This window comes from Protopterus annectens, chromosome 1.part1 (genome assembly GCF_019279795.1).
Source record: "Protopterus annectens isolate FY-2018-M chromosome 1.part1, PAN1.0, whole genome shotgun sequence".
Classification (NCBI taxonomy): Eukaryota; Metazoa; Chordata; order Ceratodontiformes; family Protopteridae; genus Protopterus; species Protopterus annectens.
In genome coordinates, this window is record NC_056726.1 from 1,291,869,896 (window position 1) to 1,291,892,432 (window position 22,537).

At 45.5% G+C, this 22,537-nt stretch overlaps 1 protein-coding gene across 1 annotated transcript in view; it reads right to left on the bottom strand.

The window, feature by feature from the left end:
- Positions 1-22,537, bottom strand: part of LENG8 (leukocyte receptor cluster member 8) — a 951,153-nt gene that overhangs the window by 900,594 nt on the left and 28,022 nt on the right. The window contains exon 4 of the mRNA XM_044088951.1: positions 7,013-7,351. Within this exon, the coding sequence (XP_043944886.1) occupies positions 7,013-7,351 (339 nt within the window). The remainder of the gene's footprint in view (positions 1-7,012; positions 7,352-22,537) is intronic.

Below are 22,537 nucleotides of genomic sequence, written 5' to 3' on the forward strand. Positions count from 1 at the left end.
GCAGCTTCTAGAATGTCTTTTGTAGGCACCCCTCTTAAAAAAGCTGTAGAGGTGGCTGTAGCTCTGGTGGAGTGTGGTCCGACATTGGCTGGCACACACTTTCCATGGAAGGAATAACAGAATCTGATGCAATGTCCAATCCATTTTGAAATTGTCTGTTTGGAAATTGCTTTTCCTTGTATTCCAAGGGCGTAAGCTACAAAAAGCTGATCAGACTTCCTACTGGTCTTGGTTCTGTCTAGGTAGTAGCGAAGTTGTCTGTGTATGTCCAAGGTATGTAACAGTCTTTCCCCTTTGTTCTCAGGATTGGGAAAGAAAGTAGGCAGGTGAATTGCTTGATTTAAAGAAACCCTGGATACCACTTTTGGCAGAAAAGTAGGGTTGGTTCGTAGGGAGACCCTGTCTCTGTTAAAAGTTATGAACGGTGGTATTGCCATTAAGGCCTGTAATTCCGAAACCCTTCTTGCTGAGGTTATGGCCAGCAGGAAAGCTGTCTTCCAGGAAAGAAATTGTAACTCCACAGAAGCTGCTGGCTCGAAGGGAGGTAAAGTCAATTTTTCTAGGACAAAATTGAGGTCCCAAGCTGATACTGGTGCCTTTCTTGGGGGGCTTTATATTCTTGATTCCTCTAAGAAATTGCCTTAGCAAAGGATGTGAAAACACAGGTGGATCAGTGTTGTATCTAGCTGAGATAGCTGAAGCATGTATTTTTATGGAAGAGTATGAGAGTCCGTTATGTAACATATCTGCCAAGTATTCCAGAATGAGAGGGATGCTCAAAAGTGATGCATCCTGACCCTTGTTGGCATTCCAAATGCTGAATCTCTTCCATTTGGCTGAGTAAGCCTTTCTGGAGGATGGTCTGCGGGCTTCTGTTAGTATCCGCTGAACTTCCTTGGAGAGAGGTAAATTGAGGTTATTTATGGGATTTCCCAAGCTGTTAGCTGTAGAGTCTGGATGTTGGGATGAATAGTCCTGAAGTTGAGTTGAGTCAAAAGTTGAGGCCATTGTGGAAGGGCCCACGTTTTGTTGTGACTTATGCTCCGTAGTAGTGGGTACCAGTGTTGTCTTGGCCAGTCTGGAGCTATTAGGATCCCCTTCGGTTGCTCTGCCTTGATCTTTAATAACACTGTGGTCATCAGTGGCAGGGGTGGAAATGCATAAATTATTAGGGAGCTCCAGTTGAATGAGAGGGCATCTACTTTCCATGCTTGTGGATGATATGTCCTTGAGCAGAACTTTTGTAAGTGATGATTGAGGTGGGAGGCAAATAGGTCCATGTCCGGCCTGCCCCATCTCGAGGTGAGTCGTATAAAGATGTCTGGATGTAGCCTCCATTCGTGGGGGTCCAGGAAATTCCTGCTTAGACTGTCCGCCAGAACATTGTCTTTGCCTGGAACAAACTGGGATTGTAGCTGTATGTTTAGACCCAGTGATTTTTCCCAAAGATTCATTGTCAGTCTGCAAAGGGGGTAAGAATGAGTGCCCCCCTGCTTGTTTATGTACCACATCACAGTGGTGTTGTCTGTCAGTATTAGTAGGTGGCCTTGTTGAAGTTGTTGTCCAAAGGCCTCGATGGCATGCATTAATGCTGGCATTTCTTTTTGGTTGATATGCAGATGTGTTTCCTTTGGGGACCATTGCCCCTGAATACATCTGCCCTCCATGTGCGCCCCCCATCCAAGGTCTGAGGCGTCTGTGGTCATTGTCTGTGTTATCTGAGGTTTTTTGAACGACATGCCTGTGTTTAACTGGCTTACTGTGGCCCACCATAGAAATTCCTTTTGTAGACATGGAATGAGTGGAATAATTGCTTCTAGGTTGTTGCTGTGTTGAGACCATAAGCTTTTTAAGTACCACTGAAGCTTTCTCATGTGTAGTGTTGCTAGTGGGACCAAGAGAATGCAGGATGCCATATAACCCAGGGCCTGTAGGAAACTCCTTGCAGTCATCTGGGTGAGCTTTGCTAAACGTTTGAAGTAATGAGTTGACTTCTTTTGCTTGTCTTCTGTCAGGTAAGCCATTTGAGAGGCTGTGTCTAGTTTGGCTCCTAAGAAGGTTATTTGCTGGGATGGCTGAAGTCTTGACTTTTGAAAGCTGACTGTGTATCCCAGAGCCTGTAGCAAGTGTATGACATAATTCAAGTTTTTTGTCAAGGTTAGTTTGTTGTCCGCTTGTATGAGGCAATCGTCCAGGTACGGGTAGATTTGAATCCCCTGGAGCCTGCAATGAGCAATTACTGATGCCAGGCATTTCGTGAATACTCTGGGCAGTAGATAAGCCAAATGGCAATGCTGAGAATTGATAATGCTCTGGCCCTGCAAGAAATCTGAGGCATCTTCTGCAGCTGTGTCTGATAGGGACATGCAGGTATGCCTCCTTGAGGTCCAGAGTAATCAGCCAAGACCCCTTGCCCAGCATGGGAAGGAGTTGCTGTAAAGTCAGCATTTTGAACTTTGGTACTATGAGAAAAGTGTTTAGAGCGGACAAGTCCAGTATTGGTCTCCATTGAGTTTCTTTTCTTGGAACAAGGAACAGTCTTGAATAAAACCCCTGACCTTGTTCTTGTTGTGGAACTTTTTCTATAGCTTTGATCTGAGCAAGCAGAGAAATTTGCTTGATAGCCTCTGCCCTCTGATTTTGTGGAAGGTATGGCATGCCTTGTTTTCTTGGCAAGGTATGAAAGTGGAACCTGTAACCGTTGTCTATAATGTCCAGTATCCATTTGTCTTTTGTCAGTTTGTGCCAATTTCTTGAAAATAGAGATAACTTTCCGCCCAAAGGAGCTTCTGTTTGCTCCTTGGTCAGCGGAAGTAGAGGAAAGTCATTGAGCTTGTCCCTGCGGGGCAGGAGAAACCCCTGTGTCACTTCTTTGGTTTGTTGGTTGCCATTGTCGTCCCCTGTAGGATCCTCTGTATTGCCCTCTTCCTCGGGCACGCCTGTTTTACCCTTTGAAATCTTTCAGGATTAGGAAAGGACCAGTTTTTAGAAGGCCAGTTCCTGCTGAATCTGGGCGGCTGAAACTGGAGGAAATCTTTGACTGTCTGTACTGACTTGGATTTTTCCTCAATGGACTTTAACACATCTTTAGCATTAGCACCAAAAAGCTTGTTCTTTTCCAAGGGTGCATCAAGAAGTTTTGCCTTAACATGACATGGTAAAGGTTGTTCTTTTAGCCATGCATGTCTACGAATGACCGCCCCTGTCATAGCTGCCCTACATGAAGCCTCCGATGCATCATATCCACACTGCAAAAAATGATTGCTAACTTGCTGAGAATTATGCACAGCCTCCTGCAAAGACTTCCTATCTAAAGGTTCAGGAGAGGCCAAACTTTTCTGTAAATCATCTAACAGGAAATCCTGACATTGAAACATGTGAAAGAGACAACTGAAATCTCTCAGATAAAGTAGTGGAGGTGTAGACCTTCTCCCCCATCTCTCTAAGGACCTTGCTTCCCTGTCGGAAGGCAAAGGATTTTTGGATGTGGTAGCTGAAACCCCTTTAGGCCCCTGGGAAATTGTTTCTAAATCAACAGCATGGGCCCTAAATAAATGAGAATGGGTTTCTGGAACCTTATAGCATCTGTCAGGCTTGACAGGAGCAGGAGGAAGAGTATCAGGGGTAACACTGGAGTCAGAGTATAAATCATCCAAAACATCAAGCAGAGGAGGTATAGCTAAGGGTCTGTGTTGAGGCTTTTTAAGGAAGGCTCGAAGGCGCTTTCTGGAATCAGAAAATTCCTGGCCTTGCCACTTGAAATGCTCCCTCATGGAATGCAGAACTTCCCCAAAAGAAATATCCTCAGGAGGGGAGGCCGAGGGAATGGAGTCCTCTGCATCTGAATCCTCATAGGTCTGGAAGGGCTCTTCCTGGCTTTCAGAGGGAACAGAGTCCTCAGAATCTTCATCTGAGGGCAGAGGGTCAGGGGGTTCAACCCTAGGCCTCTTATCAGGAGGAGGCTGGGATCCTCTCTCAGGATGGGCCTGGGAGCCTCTGATCAGAGAAATTAAATCTGCGGCCATGGACATGATCTGAGTTTCAGGAGTAGTCTGAGGTATGTTTTTAGCAGTAAGATGTTTGGACTTGCTGGCTGCCTTGGCACGTGTGTAGGCCTTGATAGACATGGACATGGGAGGCCTAGCCGCTCCACGTGCAGGAGTTACCTTATCAACAGCAATGGTCTCGGGCATTTCCTCGGTTTCGGTATCCGGAGGAAAATCAATAACTGGCGGAGTGGCCTCCGGTATCGGAAATGCTGTGTCTTCGGTTCGGAGCGGTGGAATAACCGCCTCAGAGGGAACCGGAGCACGCGCGGTTAGTTTTGGCGTGGTGTCGGTTGAAGACGCGGGCCGAGGATGTTGGTCCCGGTCTTTTCGTTTCTTAGGAGTCTGCGTTGTCGGTTGTTCCGACGGCATTGTATAATCAAATTTTTAACCGAAAAAGTCTTCAGCGAACTCCGCCCGGCGCCTGAGAGTGCGCTTGTTGAAGCGAGCACAGGCGGCACAGGCCGAGACATCGTGGTCTGGGCCAAGGCAAGGGAGGCAGTAAGAGTGGAAATCCTTATGAGGTATTTGTTTACCACAAGACAAACAATTATTTACTTTTTCAGTAATTTATGACATCGGCTGAGGCAAGAAAAGGTCCCCAACGGGGTACTTAGCTTTTCTGATGACTTCGGTTTCGAAGAATACAGGAGCTGACCGACCGGCACTTGCGAACTGCTTCTGCTTCGGGCACCGCGCGGCAAGAAAGACTGGAGAAGATGGCGTCGGCTGATGCTTATATACTCCAGCCGCTCTGACATCGGAGAGAAATGTGACATCAGCCGACGTCGGACCCAGACTTTGGAATCCGGCCGACCGAGGGCTGCCTGAGGCAGGACAACCCATATGTTATGACTGCAGTTGCATTCTTGAAGGACATCAGGAACAGCCACAGCCTGATGAGGAGGGCTGGTTAACATTTTAGCCAGGGCCTGCGATTTGAGGAGTCTACACTAACCACTCTCTCCAAGTCATGATCGGATAGCCTCGAGGACCGATAAGAGTGGGACCGATGGCTCCGTTCAGACTGTAGTAAGGGCGACCCCGGAGCCGACCAAATCAACTCTAGGGATGGCGACCTAGATTGCTTACGGCTCCCTGATGGTTCTGACACCAAGGTCAGAGCAGAGTGAGATTTAGATACTTCGGTTCCGGCCGGAACCGAAATGGAAGCAGACGCTCCACCTGGCGATGGCTCCGTACTGGGAGCTGACGGCGTGGTGGGCTTAGGGGTTTTCGCTGGTTGAGACTTCGCCAGAGAACCCTCGGGTTTTAGTAACCCCCTGAGAATCCACTTGTTCCTACGCTCCTGCAAGACTCTCCGACTAAAGGCATGACATACAGAGCAAGAGTCTTGCAGATGTAGGGCGTCCAAACAATAAACACAAGTGTGACCGTCTGTCAGAGACATTTTTTGACAGCACAAGTCACACTTCTTGAACCCTGACACCTTGGTATCCTTTGACATGCTAAAGAAAAAGGGATACCAACGGAAGTATATTAGACTAGTGTAAAGAAACACACACACACACACACACACACACACACACACACACACACACACACACTAGTCCCACACCTTCACACAAAAAAATTAAAGAGTAACAATACTAGCAAATATAAAAAGAAATGTATCTAACTACAAAGGCTAAACACTACTTCCTACTGGAAAAAGGGTTTATAAAAGGGAAGGGGATAGCCTCTAATTTAAACGGCCTACTATAGGGAGATAGGGGGGAGGGGAGAAACTCTCTAAGTAAAACGAGTTTCCTAAAAGGCAGAAAAACACAGGTACTACAACTAATCTAACAGTACTACACTACTAAAACAAAAAAGCTTGAAATACATACCAAATTTTAACAATTAATTATCACAAAAAGATGAATACAACCTGAGCCAGTAAAGTGCAACCTCGTAGCTGAAGCGGCAAACGAGATCTGGGAATCTAGCGCCAGGCATTGTGGGCTATAGGGAGGCCTCGAGCCAGTAAATAGCTCTCGAGCTTTAGAAAATGGCCGGGTCAGAGCCGAAGATCGGCTCCGAACCCAACCAGCAAGAATGAAGGCGAGAGAGACAACTTAACATCATCCTTTCACACATGTTCTGCCTATCTACTCCTCCTGGTAGTTAAGTTCTAGCTCAAGAGGTGTACTCCTATCCTATGTGGTTAGAACCTATTCAATGCTAACAACTCCTAGTACACTTGTCATTGGTCAAAAACAACCAACAGTACTACATCTTTTCACTTATGTGATAAGTTGATGCTACTTGCTACAATTACAATGGATAAGTATTCAAGAAATGTAATACTTGTGAAGTGCAGTACCAAGCTTTTCATAAGACAAAGTTTTCCACTTACAGCTAAACAAGACTCTAAATGTTGTGAAAATAAGCATATCTAAAATCACAGGCTATTGTACAACTGTATGCATCAAGACAGTCACACATTATAGAGCCACTGCTGTGACCAGAATAACCAACCCATAAATAATAAGATTATGCAGAGTCACACTATACTGACCTCACCACTGGATCATCAGCTGCAGAGCAGATCCTTAAAGTAATAAAAATCAGAGTATATCATAGTTAAGACACGAAAATACTCTGCACGTGCTAGCTCTAAGATAGCCTACAACATTCTGTGACAGTGAACCTACTAGGGTTACATGCGGAAAGATAGGTGTCACTCCTAAATCAGTATGTTTCACTTAATAATGATAGAAGTTACCATCAGTTAAGTTAAAACAAGCTGGTGGTAAAATGCGTGAAGTGCTAGCAACTAGTTAATATTTTGGAAACAAATGTTTAAGAACATCACATGAAAACTGCCAAAGCTGTAATCTTATATTATGCTGTTGAGTATAATTCCCACTGTGGGAACCACTGAGTACAGTGCCTGTTGTATAAAACCTCTGTGGAGCTGTCAAGGGGAAATGGAAAAATATGGCGATTAAAGCAAAACTTGCCTTCTACGGTAACGTCTATGTGGTGATCTTGAAAGTGACCTGGAACGTGACCTGGAGCGAGAACCAGCACTAGAAGAGGAAGGACTAGATTCCTTCATGAAAACATTTCTGTTTCCAAATTTGCATGGATATCCATTTGTACAGGCCCGAGAACCTGCTCCAGAGGTTGGACTTCCCTCTCCATTGCCTCGTTGGATCTGCCCACTGGAAACTCCACTTCTAAAAGACTGTGGCCCATTTGCACAAACTCGCTGTGCAGAATTAGATGCTGGAACTCCACGCTGGGTAAGCTCCCATCGACTGTTTTTCTTGGACGGTTTACAGTTGTTTCGATCAGCACTGAAAATGCACACAAAAAATTACAAAGCAATAAATTGTAGGTATGTGGAATGCTATTATCAACAATCACTTAGATAACCAGTACATGTGAAAGGAAAGAAATGTCTACATTTATAAGCAACAGAGAATTTTACTGGCAATCTCTAAAAAAAAAAAAACCTTTAAAACTCATCTGGAAGACTAGATGGGTGATTCCACTTTTTCACTGCGGATATGATGAGAAATTCTACTTAATGAAGACACTGAGTCTCCCACCAAGATTAAGTGATGTGGCTGATCTTTTTGATGGTCGCCTTTGGCCATAAATTTACTAAAGACCTACTTACATATGAACTTCTTAAATGCTTGCAGTTTCTAAAAAAACAGTGAAAACCAGAGAAGGCAAAGACAGACACTCAACTAACAGACCAAAATAAGACTGGTATGAACTACACTGACAAAACGGCAGGAAAATCTGGTAAAATGTTAAGGAATAACAGGGAAAAGTACAGATGCGTGGTCAACTTAACTATAAATGTTAAGTCACGTGTGATCTCTGCTGTGGCCTTTACATTGAGGAGACTGCCGCAGGCTGAGTTCTGTGTACAGCCATACTTTTACAGCCACCTTCTCTTCCTCCACATCAATGTAACACTGACAGCTCCAAGGACTTATAAAAAAGGCTGACATACAGCCTGCCTTCTCCAGTTCCTTCTTAACCCCCAAAGCGCACAGATTAAAAATGCACTAGCAAAAAATCTTGTGCTCCCAGGAATGTGAACATTATTAAGTCTGTCCAGGTGAAACGTAACCCTCTTACGGTACCTTAACAAATATAGATGGAGAGCAACAGAAAATACTGACTAAATGAAATGAAAAGGAGAGGAGGGGGGGAAAGGGTATTTATCACCCCCAGAACTAAGAGCTTCAAGTTTCAGACTAGCTGGTAGGGTGGGAAACAACCTCATCAGTAGCCACAATCAACACCTGCAATTATGGTAATGTGGACATACAGTTGTACTAAGTTTACTGTGTGAATCACTGTTGCAGTAAATACATCAGGAACACTAAGAGCTGTTAGTCCTTGGAAAGACTACAGTGAAAAGAGGACATGTCCTTCAGAAAAAAAAAAAAAGAAACAAAACATTTCCTAATTCTGGAGATCAGGTTCAGGTTGCAATGCTCAGAAAGTATGTACATACAGTGGAGCAAGTAACAGTTTCCATGACACTGAGAAGGAACCTATTTTAGGAAGGCTGTGATGTTAACTGCGCATTTGCTAGTCTGAGACCTGACTTTAACCTGCAGGTTTTTGTCCCTAAGGAGGTTTCAGTAGATACAAACATGATGTGCTTTCCCATTAGAAATTATATGCTTACACACATGTAACCCCTTTCTTCTGTTCAGCAAGGAAAGTACAGTTGTGTACACTTACCATAAATGTAGATGTTCGAGTGTCTTCACTGTTGCAGTCATGACTGTAGGGTTCTCCCTTGCCGGCAGGCAGTCCTCGGTCAGCCAGAATCCCAAAGTCTGGGTCTGGCGTCGGCTGCTCAGCCATGCTCCCTGACGTCAGAGCGCCAGGAGTACAAAGCTGGCAGCCGACGCCATGTTCTCCAGTTTTTCTTGCCCCAGATGTCAGGTGTTCCAAAATGAGTAAAATCCCATACCCTTTGCAAATACACCTCAGAAGGGAGAAGAAGGGAACCACACAAAAGAAAAATAAGAGGGGACAGGAGGGAGGGTAACCCAGACTGCAACAGTGAAGACACTCGAACATCTACATTTATGGTAAGTGGACACAACTGTACTATGTTCATCGTGTTTCACTGTTGCAGTCATGACTGTAGGGTTGAATCCCAAAGCAGAATAAAAGGGAGGTGGTCATAAAGTAAGGGGGGGGGCGGCTAAAAGGCCCTGCAAGACTGCAGAAGCAAAGCCTGCCCTAGACTTAGAGTAGAGAGGTAGATTGTAGTGCTTAGAAAAAGTATGCACTGAACTCCAAGTTGCAGCTTCCAAAATGTCTTTGGTAGGAACTCCCCTGAGGAAGGCAGCTGAAGTGGCAGCAGCTCTGGTAGAGTGAGTCCTTATACTCCCTGGGATTTGCTTTCCATGGTGTGAATAACAAAATCTGATTCCATGAGCAATCCATTTAGAAATGGTCTGTTTTGAAATGGCTTTACCTTGGGAACTTGAAGCATAAGAAACAAACAATTGCTCTGATTTCCTGATGTCCTTGGTTCTGTCCAGGTAAAAACGTAGTTGTCTGTGTACATCCAAGGAATGCAAGATCCTTTCCCCCCTATTTTGAGGACTGGGGAAAAAGTTGGCAGGTGAATAGTTTGATTTAAAGCCACTTTGGAAACCACCTTAGGCATGAAAGTAGGATTAGTCCTTAAAGACACCCTATCTTGGTGAAAAATAATATAAGGTTCCACAGCCATGAGAGCTTGCAACTCCGAAACTCTCCTGGCAGAGGTCAGAGTTAACAGGATGGCTGTCTTCCAAGATAAAAACTTGATGTCAGATGTGGCAATAGGCTCAAAGGGAGGTAAGGTGAGTTTTTCCAAAACATAGTTGAGATCCCAGGCAGGAATGGGTGGAGATCTACGGGGCCTTAAGTGCTTAAGCTCCTCTGAGAAACTGTCTCATGAGCTGGTGGGAAAAGATTGGAGGGTCTGTATTATAATGAGCAGAAATAGTAGAGGCATGTATCTTTATGGAAGAAAAAGGGAGACCCTTATGTAAAAGGTCCGTCAGGTAAAGTAAAATCAGAGGAATGTTAGGAATAAGAGGATCCGAATCCTGAGCCTGCATCCAGGTGCAAAATCTTTTCCATTTTCCAGCATAAGAATTTCTAGTGCTAGGAAGTCTGGCTTCAAAAATGACATCCATAACCTGCTTGGGTAAGAGAGAATGAATCATAGACCCTGGATTAACCAGGCAGCCAGGCTGAGAGTTTTGACATGGGAGTGCAGAACTTGACCCTGGTGTTGGGACAGAAGGTTCGGAGTCTGAGGTAAAACCCAAGGGGGCTCCAGAGAAAGGTTTTTCAGTGTTGAGTACCAAAACTGTCGAGGCCAATTTGGGGCCAGTAAAATTATCATCTTGGGCTTGTCCTGTTTGATCTTTAATAACACCCGTGGAAGAAGAGGTAGAGGCGGGAAGGCATACCCAGAGAGGTTTCTCCAACTGAATGATAGTGCATCCACTTTCCAAGCTAGTTCGTGGAATGTCCTTGTGCAAACAATCTGTAGTTGATGATTGAGGTGGGATGCAAAGAGGTCTATGTGAGGACATCCCCAGACTGCTGTAATCATCTTGAATATTTTGGTGTCCAGCATCCATTCGTGTGGGTCTGACAGGTTTCTGCTCACACTGTCTGCCAGGATGTTTTGCTTTCCATGTAGAAACTGAGCTTGAAGGTCCAGTTTTGTAAGCTAGAGCTGTGTTCCATAGATTCATGGCTAGTTTGCAAAGGGGATAGGAATGTGATCCCCCTTGCTTGTTTATGTACCACATAACTGTGGTGTTGTCTGTCCATATCAGCAGGTGTCCTGGTTGTAGAAGATTCCTGAAGGCCAACAGAGCGTTCTGAACGGCCAACATTTCCTTTAAATTGATATGCAGGTGCTCCTGATCCTTTGTCCAAAGGCCCTGCAGACAGTTGCCCTGCAAATGGGCTCCCCATGCATAATCTGAGGCATCCGTGGTTAGTATCTGACTGGCTGGAGGCAGACTGAAGGCTTTCCCTTTGTTTTGAGTACATGCCTTGGACCACCAAAAGAATTCCTTTTGAAGACAAGGCAGGACGGTGATCTGTATGTCTAAACTGTGACAATGCTGAGACCATACACTTTTTAGGAACCACTGTATTTTCCTCATATGTAGTCTTGCATATGGTACGAGGAGGATGCAGGAGGCCATGTAACCCAAAGCCTGCAGGAATTTCCTTGCAGATAGCTGAGTTAATGATGCCAAGGTTTTGAAAGTTGAAGCCAGCTGTAATTATTTTTCGTATGTCAGAAATGCCATCTGGGTTGTTGTGTTTAGAAGAGCACCCAGAAAAGTTATCTGTGTGAGGGTATCAAAATTTGACTTTTTTATGTTTACAGTGAATCCCAGGAACTTGAGAAGTTTCTGAACAAATTCTAGATGCTGGAGTAAGACATCCTTGCTGTCTGCCTGAAAAAGACAGTCGTCCAGATAAGGGTAAATTTGAATTCCCTTGAGTCTGCAATAAGCTACTACTGGAGCCAGGCATTTGGTGAAGACCCTGGGCGCAGTAGACAATCCAAAGGGCAGCGCAGAGAATTGATAGTGCCTCGATCCGGCCTTGAACCTGAGGTATTTTCTGCACTCCTGCCTGATGGGAATGTGTAAATAAGCCTACTTTAAATCCAAAGTTACCATCCATGCATTTTTGGTCAGCATTGGAAGTAGCTGCTGTAGAGTAAGCATCTTGAATTTTGGTATCTCGAGAAAAGTGTTCAAGACTGACAGATCCAGAATGGGTCTCCATGAATTTTGCTTTCTGGGGACTAGAAAGTGCCTTGAGTAAAAACCTTGCCCCATTTCTGAAAGTGGAACCAGTTCTATGGCTTTCATAGCCAAGAGGGCTTCCACCTGGTTTAAGGCCTCTAACCATTGATGTTTTGGTTGATCCGGCCATCCGCTTGGTCTTGGTAGGGTATGAAAATGGAATTTGTAACCTCTTGAAACCACATCCAGAACCCACTTGTCTTGGGTTATACGAGTCCAATTTAGGTGAAAAAGAGAAAGTTTTCCTCCGGGAGGGGCTTCCAGGCAAGAAGTTCCTGCAGCCCAACAGAGGGAGTCATTGAGCTGGTGTTCTATGAGCTTGCGACCTGTCCTCTCCTCCCCTAGGGGTGGAAGCAGTCCATATAAGAGGCTTGCGTTTGGGGCCTTCCTCGGGAGCGCCTGTATCTACCCCTCTGAGGCCAGTCTGAATTGGTAAAGGACCAATTTTTTGTAGGCCAATTCCTAATAAATCTGGGTGGCTGTACTTGTAAGAAATCCTTAACTGTTTGCATGGATTTTGCCTTGTCCTCCATCTTCTTTATCACCTCTTCAGCCTTAGATCCAAACAAAACATTATGCTGAACACGAGCATCCAATAACTTAGCTTTTTGCATGATCTGGCAAGTTTTGTTCCTTTAACCAAGCATGCCTTCTAATGACTGTGCCAGAGGCAGCAGCGCTACAAGAAGCCTCCAAAGCATCAAAACCACAGTGTAAACCATGCTTCCCTACTTGTTCAGTGGCATGCATTAAGTCATATAAATTCCTTATCATCTGCACAAGCGGAAATGGAAGTTAGCTTGTGTTTTAAAACAGACAGAAGAAATTGCTGGCATTTCAGCATATGAAATTGACAGTTTAAAGCCCTAATAGATAAAGTTGCAGAAGTGTACACTTTTTTGCCCCATCTTTCCAAAGATCTGGAATCCTTCTCAGTGGGAATGGGGCTTTTGGCAGTAGCGGCCTTAACCCCCTTAGGGCCCTGAAAAATGGTTTCAGGATCAGCAGTAGGATTCTTGTATAAAAACTGTTGGGAATCAGGAACCCTGTAATATCTGTCTGGCTTAACAGGAGCTGGAGGAAGAGAGTCAGGAGTTAAGTTAGCTTCCGAAAAAGCACCATCCACAATATCCAAAATAGGAGGGATAGCCAGGGGTCTATGTTGGGGGAGAAGAAAATCCCCAAGTCTTTTCTTAGATTCCGAATACTCCTGTCCTTCCCAGTGAAAAAGTTCCCTCATTTCATGTAAAGTTTCCCCAAAAGAAAAATCCTCAGGGGGAGAAGCTGAAGGAATGGATTCCTCAGCATCAGAATCCTCATAAGGAGGGAAAGAATAATCCTGGTCAGAAGAAGAGACTGAAGAAACAGAAGCCTGATCAGAGGAGTCATAATACAATTCCTGCCTTGGCCTTTTATCTGGAGGGGAATGCGAACCCCTAATCATAATAAGTCCTCCGCCATCTTAAGCAACTGTTTCTGAGACTTGGGTCCCGGATCAGAAGAGGCCTGGGCTGTAGTCTTTGATTTGGAAGGTGTCTTTGCCTATGTCTTTGGCTTTGCCTTTTTCAGAAGCTGAGTAGGCCTGAAAACCCCTTCGGAAGCCGGTACCTGCACAGCGGCTCCGGACCCATCCGAAGGAGCATTGTCCGTAGGTCCTGCAACTGAAATATTCAAAGGCCTAGTTGGCTCCTTGTGGGAGTCCGTTTCAGCCATCGGTTCCGAAATGGCCGACGACAGGGGCTGCAAAAGCGTTTCACTGACGACGGCCGAACCTGAAGCTGGCTCTGCTTGTACAATATCGTCTGATTTGGACCTCAGAGGCCTGTCTTTATCCTTGCGTCGTTTGTGAACTCCGGTAGCCGGAAGAGTGTCTGACGACATTTTGTAATTAAAACGCCTACCGAAGTAATGAAATGCAAAATCGTACCTTCGTTTAATTGTACGTTGATTAAATCTAGCACAAAACCGACAACTAGCTACGTCGTGGTCAGGGCCTAAGCAAGGAATACAGTAAGAATGAAAATCCTTATGAGGTATTTGCTTCCCACATGAAATACAATTATTAACTTTTTCTGACATCGGACTGGAGCAAGAAAAAAGTTTCCCCAATGGGGTACTTAGCTTTGAGTAGGAGAAGAAAGTCTTCGGACTGAAGTACGCTTAGAAAAAATTGTCAGGAGTCAGCCGACCGGCACTTGCGAAAGTACAGTTTTGTACCTACCATAAATGTAGATGTTCGACTGCTAATACAGCTGCAGTCATAACAGATGGTTCTCCTGCCGTCAGGTGGGTCCTCGGTCAGCCGAATTCCAAAGTCTAGGTCCGGCGTCGGTTGTCGTCGCTTCTTCCCTGACGTCAGTGCGACAGGGGTATAAAGGAACCAGCCGACGCCATTTTCTTCAGTTTTTCTTGCCCCAGATGTCAGGTGCCCCCAGAAGGAAGGCAATACATAAATTTGTGTAATAATGCAGTGCAATATAATCAAAATACAGTAGTTGCAAGCAAATACATCATAAATGAATACCCCTATCAGGTTGTATGAGGATGTGCTAGCCTATAGGCCTGTCCCAAGAGGGGAAGGAGGGAGGGAAACCAGGACTGCAGCTGTATTAGCACTCTAACATCTACATTTATGGTAGGTACAAAACTGTACTATGTTCATCGTGCATACAGCTGCAGTCATAACAGATGGGTAGAATCCCAAAGCTAAGAAAGGGGTGGTAGGCACTAGGTGGAACTAGGAGGAGCCAAAATGCCCTGCAAGACTGCAGTGGCAAAGCCTGCTCTAGATTTGGAGTACAATGGTAGGTTGTAATGCTTGGAGAAGGTATGCACAGAACTCCAAGTGGCTGCTTCCAAAATATCCTTGGTAGGAACTCCTCTGAGGAAGGCTGCAGAGGTGGCTGTGGCCCTGGTGGAATGAGTTCTAATGCCTGTAGGTACAGTTTTGCCATGAAAGGAATAGCAAAAGCGTATGCAGTGGGCTATCCATTTTGAGACTGTCTGTTTGGAAATTGGCTTTCCTTGAGCTCCTACCGCATAGGCCACAAAGAGCTGTTCTGATTTTCTGAAAGGCTTTGTTCTGTCCAAATAATAACGCAGTTGTCTGTGGATGTCCAAGGAATGTAGTAATCTCTCCCCTTTGTTTTGAGGATTAGGATAAAAAGTAGGTAAATGTATGGCCTGATTTAAAGCTACCCTGGATACCACTTTAGGCATAAAGGCCGGGTTGGTTCGTAAGGAAACTCTGTCCTGATGGAAGATGATAAAAGGCTGGACAGCCATGAGAGCCTGTAGTTCTGAAACTCTACGAGCTGAGGTGATATCCAGAAGGAAAGCTGTTTTCCAGGACAAATATTGCAAATATGATGAGGCAGCTGGCTCAAAAGGAGGCAAGGTCAGTTTTTCCAGAATGAAATTAAGATCCCAAGAAGGTATTGGTTGTTTCCTTGGAGGTCTTAAATTCTTAGCCCCTCTGAGGAACTGCCTTAAGAGAGGGTGAGAGAATAAAGGTGGATCAGTGTTGTATTCTGCAGAAATGGCTGAGGCATGGATTTTGATGGAGGAGAAAGAAAGTCCACTGCTTAGCAGTTCAGCCAAGTATTGTAGTATTTGAGGTAAATTCAGTTTTCCAGGGTCCTGGCCCTTTTTCTCATTCTAGACACAAAAACGTTTCCATTTTGCGGAGTAAGCTTTTCTAGTTGATGGCCTTCTGGCCTCCAAAATGACATCCTGCACCTCCTTGGAGAGTAAGGCCTGCTGTGATGCTAAGGAATCTTCCATGCGGCTAGACTGAGTGTTTTTAGCTGACTGTGAAGAGTTTTGAAGCTGTGCTGAGTCAGAAGAGGCGGCATTAGAGGCAGGGTCCATGGTGGGGAATGTGTCAGGCTCCTCAGGAGTGGGTACCAGTGTTGCCTTGGCCAGTCCAGAGCAATGAGGATCATCTTTGGTCTGTCTGCTCTGGTCTTCAATAGAACTTTGGGCAGCAGAGGAAGAGGTGGGAAGGCATAAACTGTCATTGATGTCCAACTGAAAGAGAGAGCGTCCACTCTCCAGGCCTTTGGATGGAAGATCCTTGAGGAGAATTTTGTCAATTGATGATTTTTGTGAGAGGCAAAGAGATCTATGTCTGGCCTTCCCCATTCTTGGATTATTTCTGTAAAAACTTTTGGATGCAACTTCCATTCGTGTGGGTCTGTCATATTCCTGCTTAGGTTGTCTGCCAGCGTGTTTTCCTTGCCTGGCAAGTACTGTGCTTGTAGTTCCATTTGTAAGTCCATGGCCATGTTCCAAAGTGACATGGCCAGTCTGCATAGGGGGTAAGAATGTGTTCCTCCCCGCTTGATTATGTACCACATAACTGTGGTGTTGTCCGTTCTTATCAATAGTTGACCTGGTTGTAGAAGGTCTTTGAAAGCTATAATAGCATTTATTACTGCTAGCACTTATTTTTGATTGATGTGAAGGTGCTTTTCTTTTTGGGACCACTTGCCCTGAATGCACCGATCTGTCATGTGCGCCCCCCAGGCGTAGTCTGAGGCGTCTGTTGTGATGACATGATTTGCTTGAGGCTTGCTGAATGGAAGACCTGTGTTTGTTTGACATGCTTGAGTCCACCACAGAAATTCCTTTCGCAGACATGGAATTAGTGGTATTATTGTTTCCAAACTGTGGCTGTGTTGAGACCATATGTTTTTCAGGTACCATTGTAGTGTCCTCATATTAGTAAGATGCAAGATGCCATGAATCCCAGAGCCTGCAGGATTTTCCTTGGTCAGCCTGGTGAAATTTGCTAGTGTTCTGAAGTATTGAATTAGTTGCCCCAGCTTCTCTGGCGTGAGGTAGGCCATCTGGGTGTTTGTGTCCAAATTGGCACCCGGGAAAATTATCTTCCGAGAGGGTATTAGCCTTGATTTCTTTTTGTTGACTGTGTATCCCAGAGAATTCAATAACATTATTACATAAGCCAGATGTTTCAGAAGAATGTGCTTGCTGTCCGCTTGGATCAGGCAGTCGTCCAAATAGGGATATATTTGTATCTCTTGAAGTCTGCAGTAGGCAATTACTGATGCCAGGCATTTCGTGAATACTCTGGGCGCAGTAGATAAGCCAAAGGGCAATGCAGAGAATTAATAATGGGTTGAACCTGCAAGAAACCTGAGGTACCTTCTGCAATTTTGTCTGATTGGGACATGCAGGTATGCCTCCTTGAGGTCCAATGTTACCAGCCAAGACTCCTTGCCCAGCATGGGAAGAAGTTGCTGTAGAGTGAGCATCTTGAATTTTGGTACGAGTAGAAATGTGTTTAGGATGGATAGATCCAAAATAGGTCTCCAATCTTTTCCCTTCCTTGGCACCAGAAATAGCCTGGAATAAAAACCTTGACCTTGTTCGTGCGTAGGTACCTCATGAATAGCTTTCATGTTTATGAGATCTGTAATTTGCCTTTGTGCCTCTGCCCTTTGATTGTGTGGCAGGTTTGGCATGCCTCTCATTTTTGGAAGGGTGTGAAAATGGAATTTGTAGCCTCTGTTTATAATGTCCAGGATCCATTTGTCCTTTGTGACAACATGCCAATTTTTTTAAAATAACGCCAGCTTTCCTCCTAAGGGGGCTGCCATTTTCAACCTGGTTGGCATGCAAAACGGGAAAGTCATTGGGTTTGCTTTCTGAAAGATTGCGAGTTGTCTTCACCACCTCTTTGTGTAGGAGCTTGCTATTGTCTGCCTCTATACGATCCTTGGGATTGTCCTCTGCCCCTCGGGCGCCTGTACCTGCCTCTTTGGGGTCTGTCTGTGGCAGGAAAGGACCAGTTTTTGGAAGGTCAATTTCTACTAAAACGTGGGGGTTGAACCTGTAGAAATTCTTTCACAGTTTGCATTGATTTAGCCTTTTCCTCCATTTTCCTTAATACCTCCTCAGCATTTGCACCAAATAGTACATCCTTTTGAAGAGGGGCGTCTAGTAATTTAGCTTTGACATGATCAGGCAAGGCTTGTTCCTTGAGCCAGGCATGCCTACGTATGACTGATCCTGTAACAGAAGCTCTACACATGAGGCCTCTAGAGCATCAAAACCACACTGTAAGGTATGCTTACCCACTTGTTCTGCACTATGCATCAAATCCTGCAACTCCTTCAAGTCTGGTTGTTCAGGTTGTGACATTTTACTTTTCAATTGTGATAACAAAAACTGTTGGTATTTTAGCATATGAAACTGACAGTTTAAGGCCTTCGTGGATAAGGTAGCCGAGGTATATACCTTTTTTCCCCACCTTTCTAAGGCTCTGGAATCTCTCTCGGAAGGCAATGGATTTTTAGCAATGGAGGCCTTAACTCCCTTGGGGCCCTGTGAGATGGTTTCTGGGTCAGCAGCATGGCTTTTGTATAGAAATTGGTGAGTCAGGGACCCTGTAGTACCTGTCAGGCTTAACTGGAGCTGGAGGTAGAGAGTCCGGGTTAAGGCAGGCCTCCGAGTAAACATCATCTAGGATGTCCAAGACAGGAGGTATAGCCAGAGGCCTGTGCTGAGGAAACAAGAGAAATTCCCTGAGCCTTTTCTTGGAATCTGAATAATCCTGGCCTTCCCAGTGGAAGTGTTCCCTTAAGGTATGCAAAGTTTCCCCAAATGAGTAATCCTCAGGGGGGGATACAGAAGGGATGGACTCCTCCGCATCAGAGTCTTCAAAAGGGGAGTAAGAATGTTCCTGATCATCACAGTGCTCTGACAAAATGGAGCCCTGATCAGAGGAGGGGGAATCTTCCTCCACTCTAGGCCTTTTGTCCGGAGGGGGCTGAGAACCTCTGATAAGAGTAATTAAATCCTCAGCCATTTTAAGCATCTGTTTCTTAGGCATGGGGCCTGGAGATGGGCCCTGTGTAGCTGGTCTCTTAGAGTGCATGGTTGCTTTAGACTTTGTGAAAGCCTTGATGGAGAAAGAAGAGGAAGGTCTGAAGACACCTTGAGTGGAGGTGGACCTGTCCACATTCTGAGTTTCAACGCCAAGAGTGGCTTCAGTATCTGTAGTCGGGGTGTGGGCCGAGGTGCCTGTGACATCGGGCACAGGAGACACCGTCAAAAACAGGTCGTCGGTAGTCAGGGGCTGCGCAGTCGCCTCACTGAGAACTGGACCACGTGCAGTCGGCTTTGGTGTGGTGTTGGTAGAGGCCGCGGACCTCGTGTGTCGGTCCTTGTCTTTGCGTTTTTTAGACAAAACCGGAGTCTGAGTATCCGACGACACAGTATAGTTAAATGCTTTCCCAAAATAATGCTGGGTGAACTCCGCCCGACGCTTAATAGTGTGTTTGTTGAATGTAGCACAAAAGCAACAGACCGAGACATCGTGGTCTGGGCCTAAACAAGGTATACAGAGGGAATGGAAATCCTTATGCGGTATTTGCTTCCCACAAGAAATACAATTATTAACTTTGTCTCACATCGGTCTGAGGCAAGAAAAGGTTCCCAACGGGGTACTTAGCTTTTAAGAAGACTTCGGTTTCCAAATTTTCGTAATCTCAGGAGCTGGCCGACCGGCACTTGCAAACTGGTTCTGCTTCGGGCACTACACGGCAAGAAAGACTGAAGAAAATGGCGTTGGCTGGTTCCTTTATACCCCTGTCGCACTGACGTCAGGGAAGAAGCGACGACAACCAACGCCGGACCTAGACTTTGGAATTCGGCCGACCGAGGACCCGCCTGACGGCAGGAGAACCATCTGTTATGACTGCAGCTGTATGCACGATGAACATCTGCTATCACCGCACGGCAAGAAAGACTGGAGAACATGGCGTCGGCTGCCAGCTTTGTACTCCTGGCGCTCTGACGTCAGGGAGCATGGCTGAGCAGCCGACGCCGGACCCAGACTTTGGGATTCTGGCCGACCGAGGACTGCCTGTCGGCAGGGGAGAACCCTACAGTCACGACTGCAACAGTGAAACACGATGAACATCACAAAAGTTGCTCAGAATTTCCAAATCTCTTTGTCTGAACAGAATCTCAACTGCCCATGAACATCCAGGGAAAGATTAGTTGTGCAAAATCTTACCATAAAGTACAGTTTTCTACCTACCATAAATGTAGATGTTCGAGTGCTCATACAGCTGCAGTCATAACAGATGGGTTATCCTGCCGTCAGGCGGGTTCTCGGTCGGCCGAATTCCAAACTCTAGGTCCGGCGTCGGTTGTCGTCACTTCTTCCCTGACGTCAGTGCGGCAGGGGTATAAAAGAGGCAGCAGACGCCATTTTCTTCAGTTTTTCTTGCCCCAGATGTCAGGTGCCCCCAGAAGGAAGGCAAACATAATGTTATGCAAAGATGCAATGTGGATAAATCAAAAACAGTAGTTGCAAGCAAATACACCATAAAAGAATACCCCAAAAAGGTTATATGAAAAGTGTTTGTCATAAGGCCTGTCCTAAGAGGGGATGGAGGGAGGGACACCTGGACTGCAGCTGTATGAGCACTCGAACATCTACATTTATGGTAGGTACAACACTGTACTATGTTCATCGTGCATAAGCTGCAGTCATAACAGATGGGTAGAATCCCAAAGCTAAGTAAGGGTGGTAGGCACTAAGTGGAACTAGGAGGGGCTAGGATGCCCTGCAGGACTGCTGTGGCAAAGCCCGCTCTAGATTTTGCGTATAGTGGGAGGTGATAGTGCTTGGAGAAAGTGTGCACTGAACTCCAGGTGGCTGCTTCCAAAATGTCCTTGGTAGGGACCCCCCTGAGGAAGGCTGCAGAGGTAGATGTGGCTTTGGTGGAGTGGGATCTGATGCATGCAGGCACAGTTTTTCCATGAAATGAGTAACTAAAGCGTATGCAGTGGGCTATCCATTTTGAAACTGTCTGTCTGGAAATAGCCTTTCCTTGAGCACCTGCAGCATAGGACACAGAGTTGCTCAGATTTCCTGAATGGCTGTGTCCTGTCCAAATAGTAACAAAGTCGTCAGTGAATGTCCAAGGAATGTAGTAGTCTTTCCCCTTTGTTTTGTGGATTAGGATAAAAGGTAGGTAAAGTGGATAGTCTGATTCAAAGCTACACTGGATACTACCTTTGGCATAAAGGTAGGGTTGGTTCGTAAGGAAACTCTGTCCTGATAGAAAATGATGAATGGTTGCACAGCCATGAGGGCCTGTAGCTCCGAAACCCTGTGTGCTGAGGTGATAGCCAGAAGAAAGGCTGTTTTCAATGACAAGTACTGTAACTCTGTTGAAGAAGCTGGCTCGAAGGGAGGAAGGGTCAGCTTTTCCAATACGAAGATGAGGTCCCAAGCAGGGACTGGTGGTTTCCTTGGGAGTTTTATATTCTTTGTCCCTCTGAGGAACTGCCTTAAGAGAGGATGAGAGAATAAAGGAGGATCTGTGTTGTATTGTGCAGAAATGGCTGAAGCGTGGATCTTGATGGAAGAGAAGGAAAGTCCATTGTTTAGCATCTCAGCTAGGTACTGTAAAATTTGAGGTATATTTATTACCCAAGGATTCTGTCCCTTTTCTTGATTCCAGGCACAAAATCATTTCCATTTGTCGGAGTAGGCCTTTCTAGTAGAAGGTCTTCTGGCCTCCAAGATGACATCCTGCACCTCCTTGGAGAGGAGAAACTGTTGGGAAATCAAGGAATTCTCCATGCAGCTAGATTTAGAGTTTTGAGATGGCTGTGAAGAGTTTTGTAGTTGTGCTGGGACAACAGAAGAGGGACTAGAGGTAGGATCCATGGTGGGGAATGTGTCAGGCTCTTCAGGAGTGGATACCAGTGTTGTATTGGCCAGTCTGGAGCAATGAGAATCATTTTCGGCCTCTCTGCTCTGGCTTTTAATAGAACTTTGGGCAGCAGAGGAAGAGGCGGGAAGGCATAGACTGTCAATGTTGCCCAATTGAAGGAAAGTGCGTCCACTTTCCAGGCCTGTGGATAATAGGTCCTTGAACAAAATTTTTTCAACTGGCAATTTCTGTGGGTAGCAAAGAGATCTATGTCTGGCTGTCCCCATGCCTGAGTTATCTTTGTGAAAACTTGAGGATGCAACTTCCATTCGTGTGGATTTGTCATATTTCTGCTTAGGTTGTCTGCCAGTGGGTTTTCCTTCCCTGGCAGGAATTGTGCCTGTAGTTGAATTTGCAATTCCAGTGCTGTGTACCATAGGGTCATGGCTTGCTTGCACAGGGGGTATGAATGAGTCCCCCCCCCCCCCCCCGTTTGTTTATGTACCACATCACTGGGTGTTGTTTGTCCTTATCAATAGCTGGCCTGGATGCAGTAGGTCTTTGAAGGTCATAATAGCCTTTTGCACGGCTAGCATTTCCTTTTGGTTGATGTGAAGGTGCTTCTCTTTTCGGGTCCATTTTCCCTGAATGCACTGATCTGTCATGTGTGCTCCCCAGGCGTAGTCTGAGGCGTCTGTTGTGATGATTTGAGTTGCTTGAGGTACACAGAAAGGAAGACCTGTGTTTCCTTGGCAAACCTGAGCCCACCACATAAATTCCTTTTGAAGGCATGGAATGAGTGGTATAATTGCTTCCAAGCTGTGGCTGTGTTGAGACCATAAGTTTTTTCGGTACCATTGAAGTTTCCTCATATGCAGCTTTGCACATGGGATTAGTAGGATGCAAGATGCCATGAATCCCAGAGCCTGCAGGACTTTCCTTGCAGTTAGCTTGGTGTAAGTTGCCA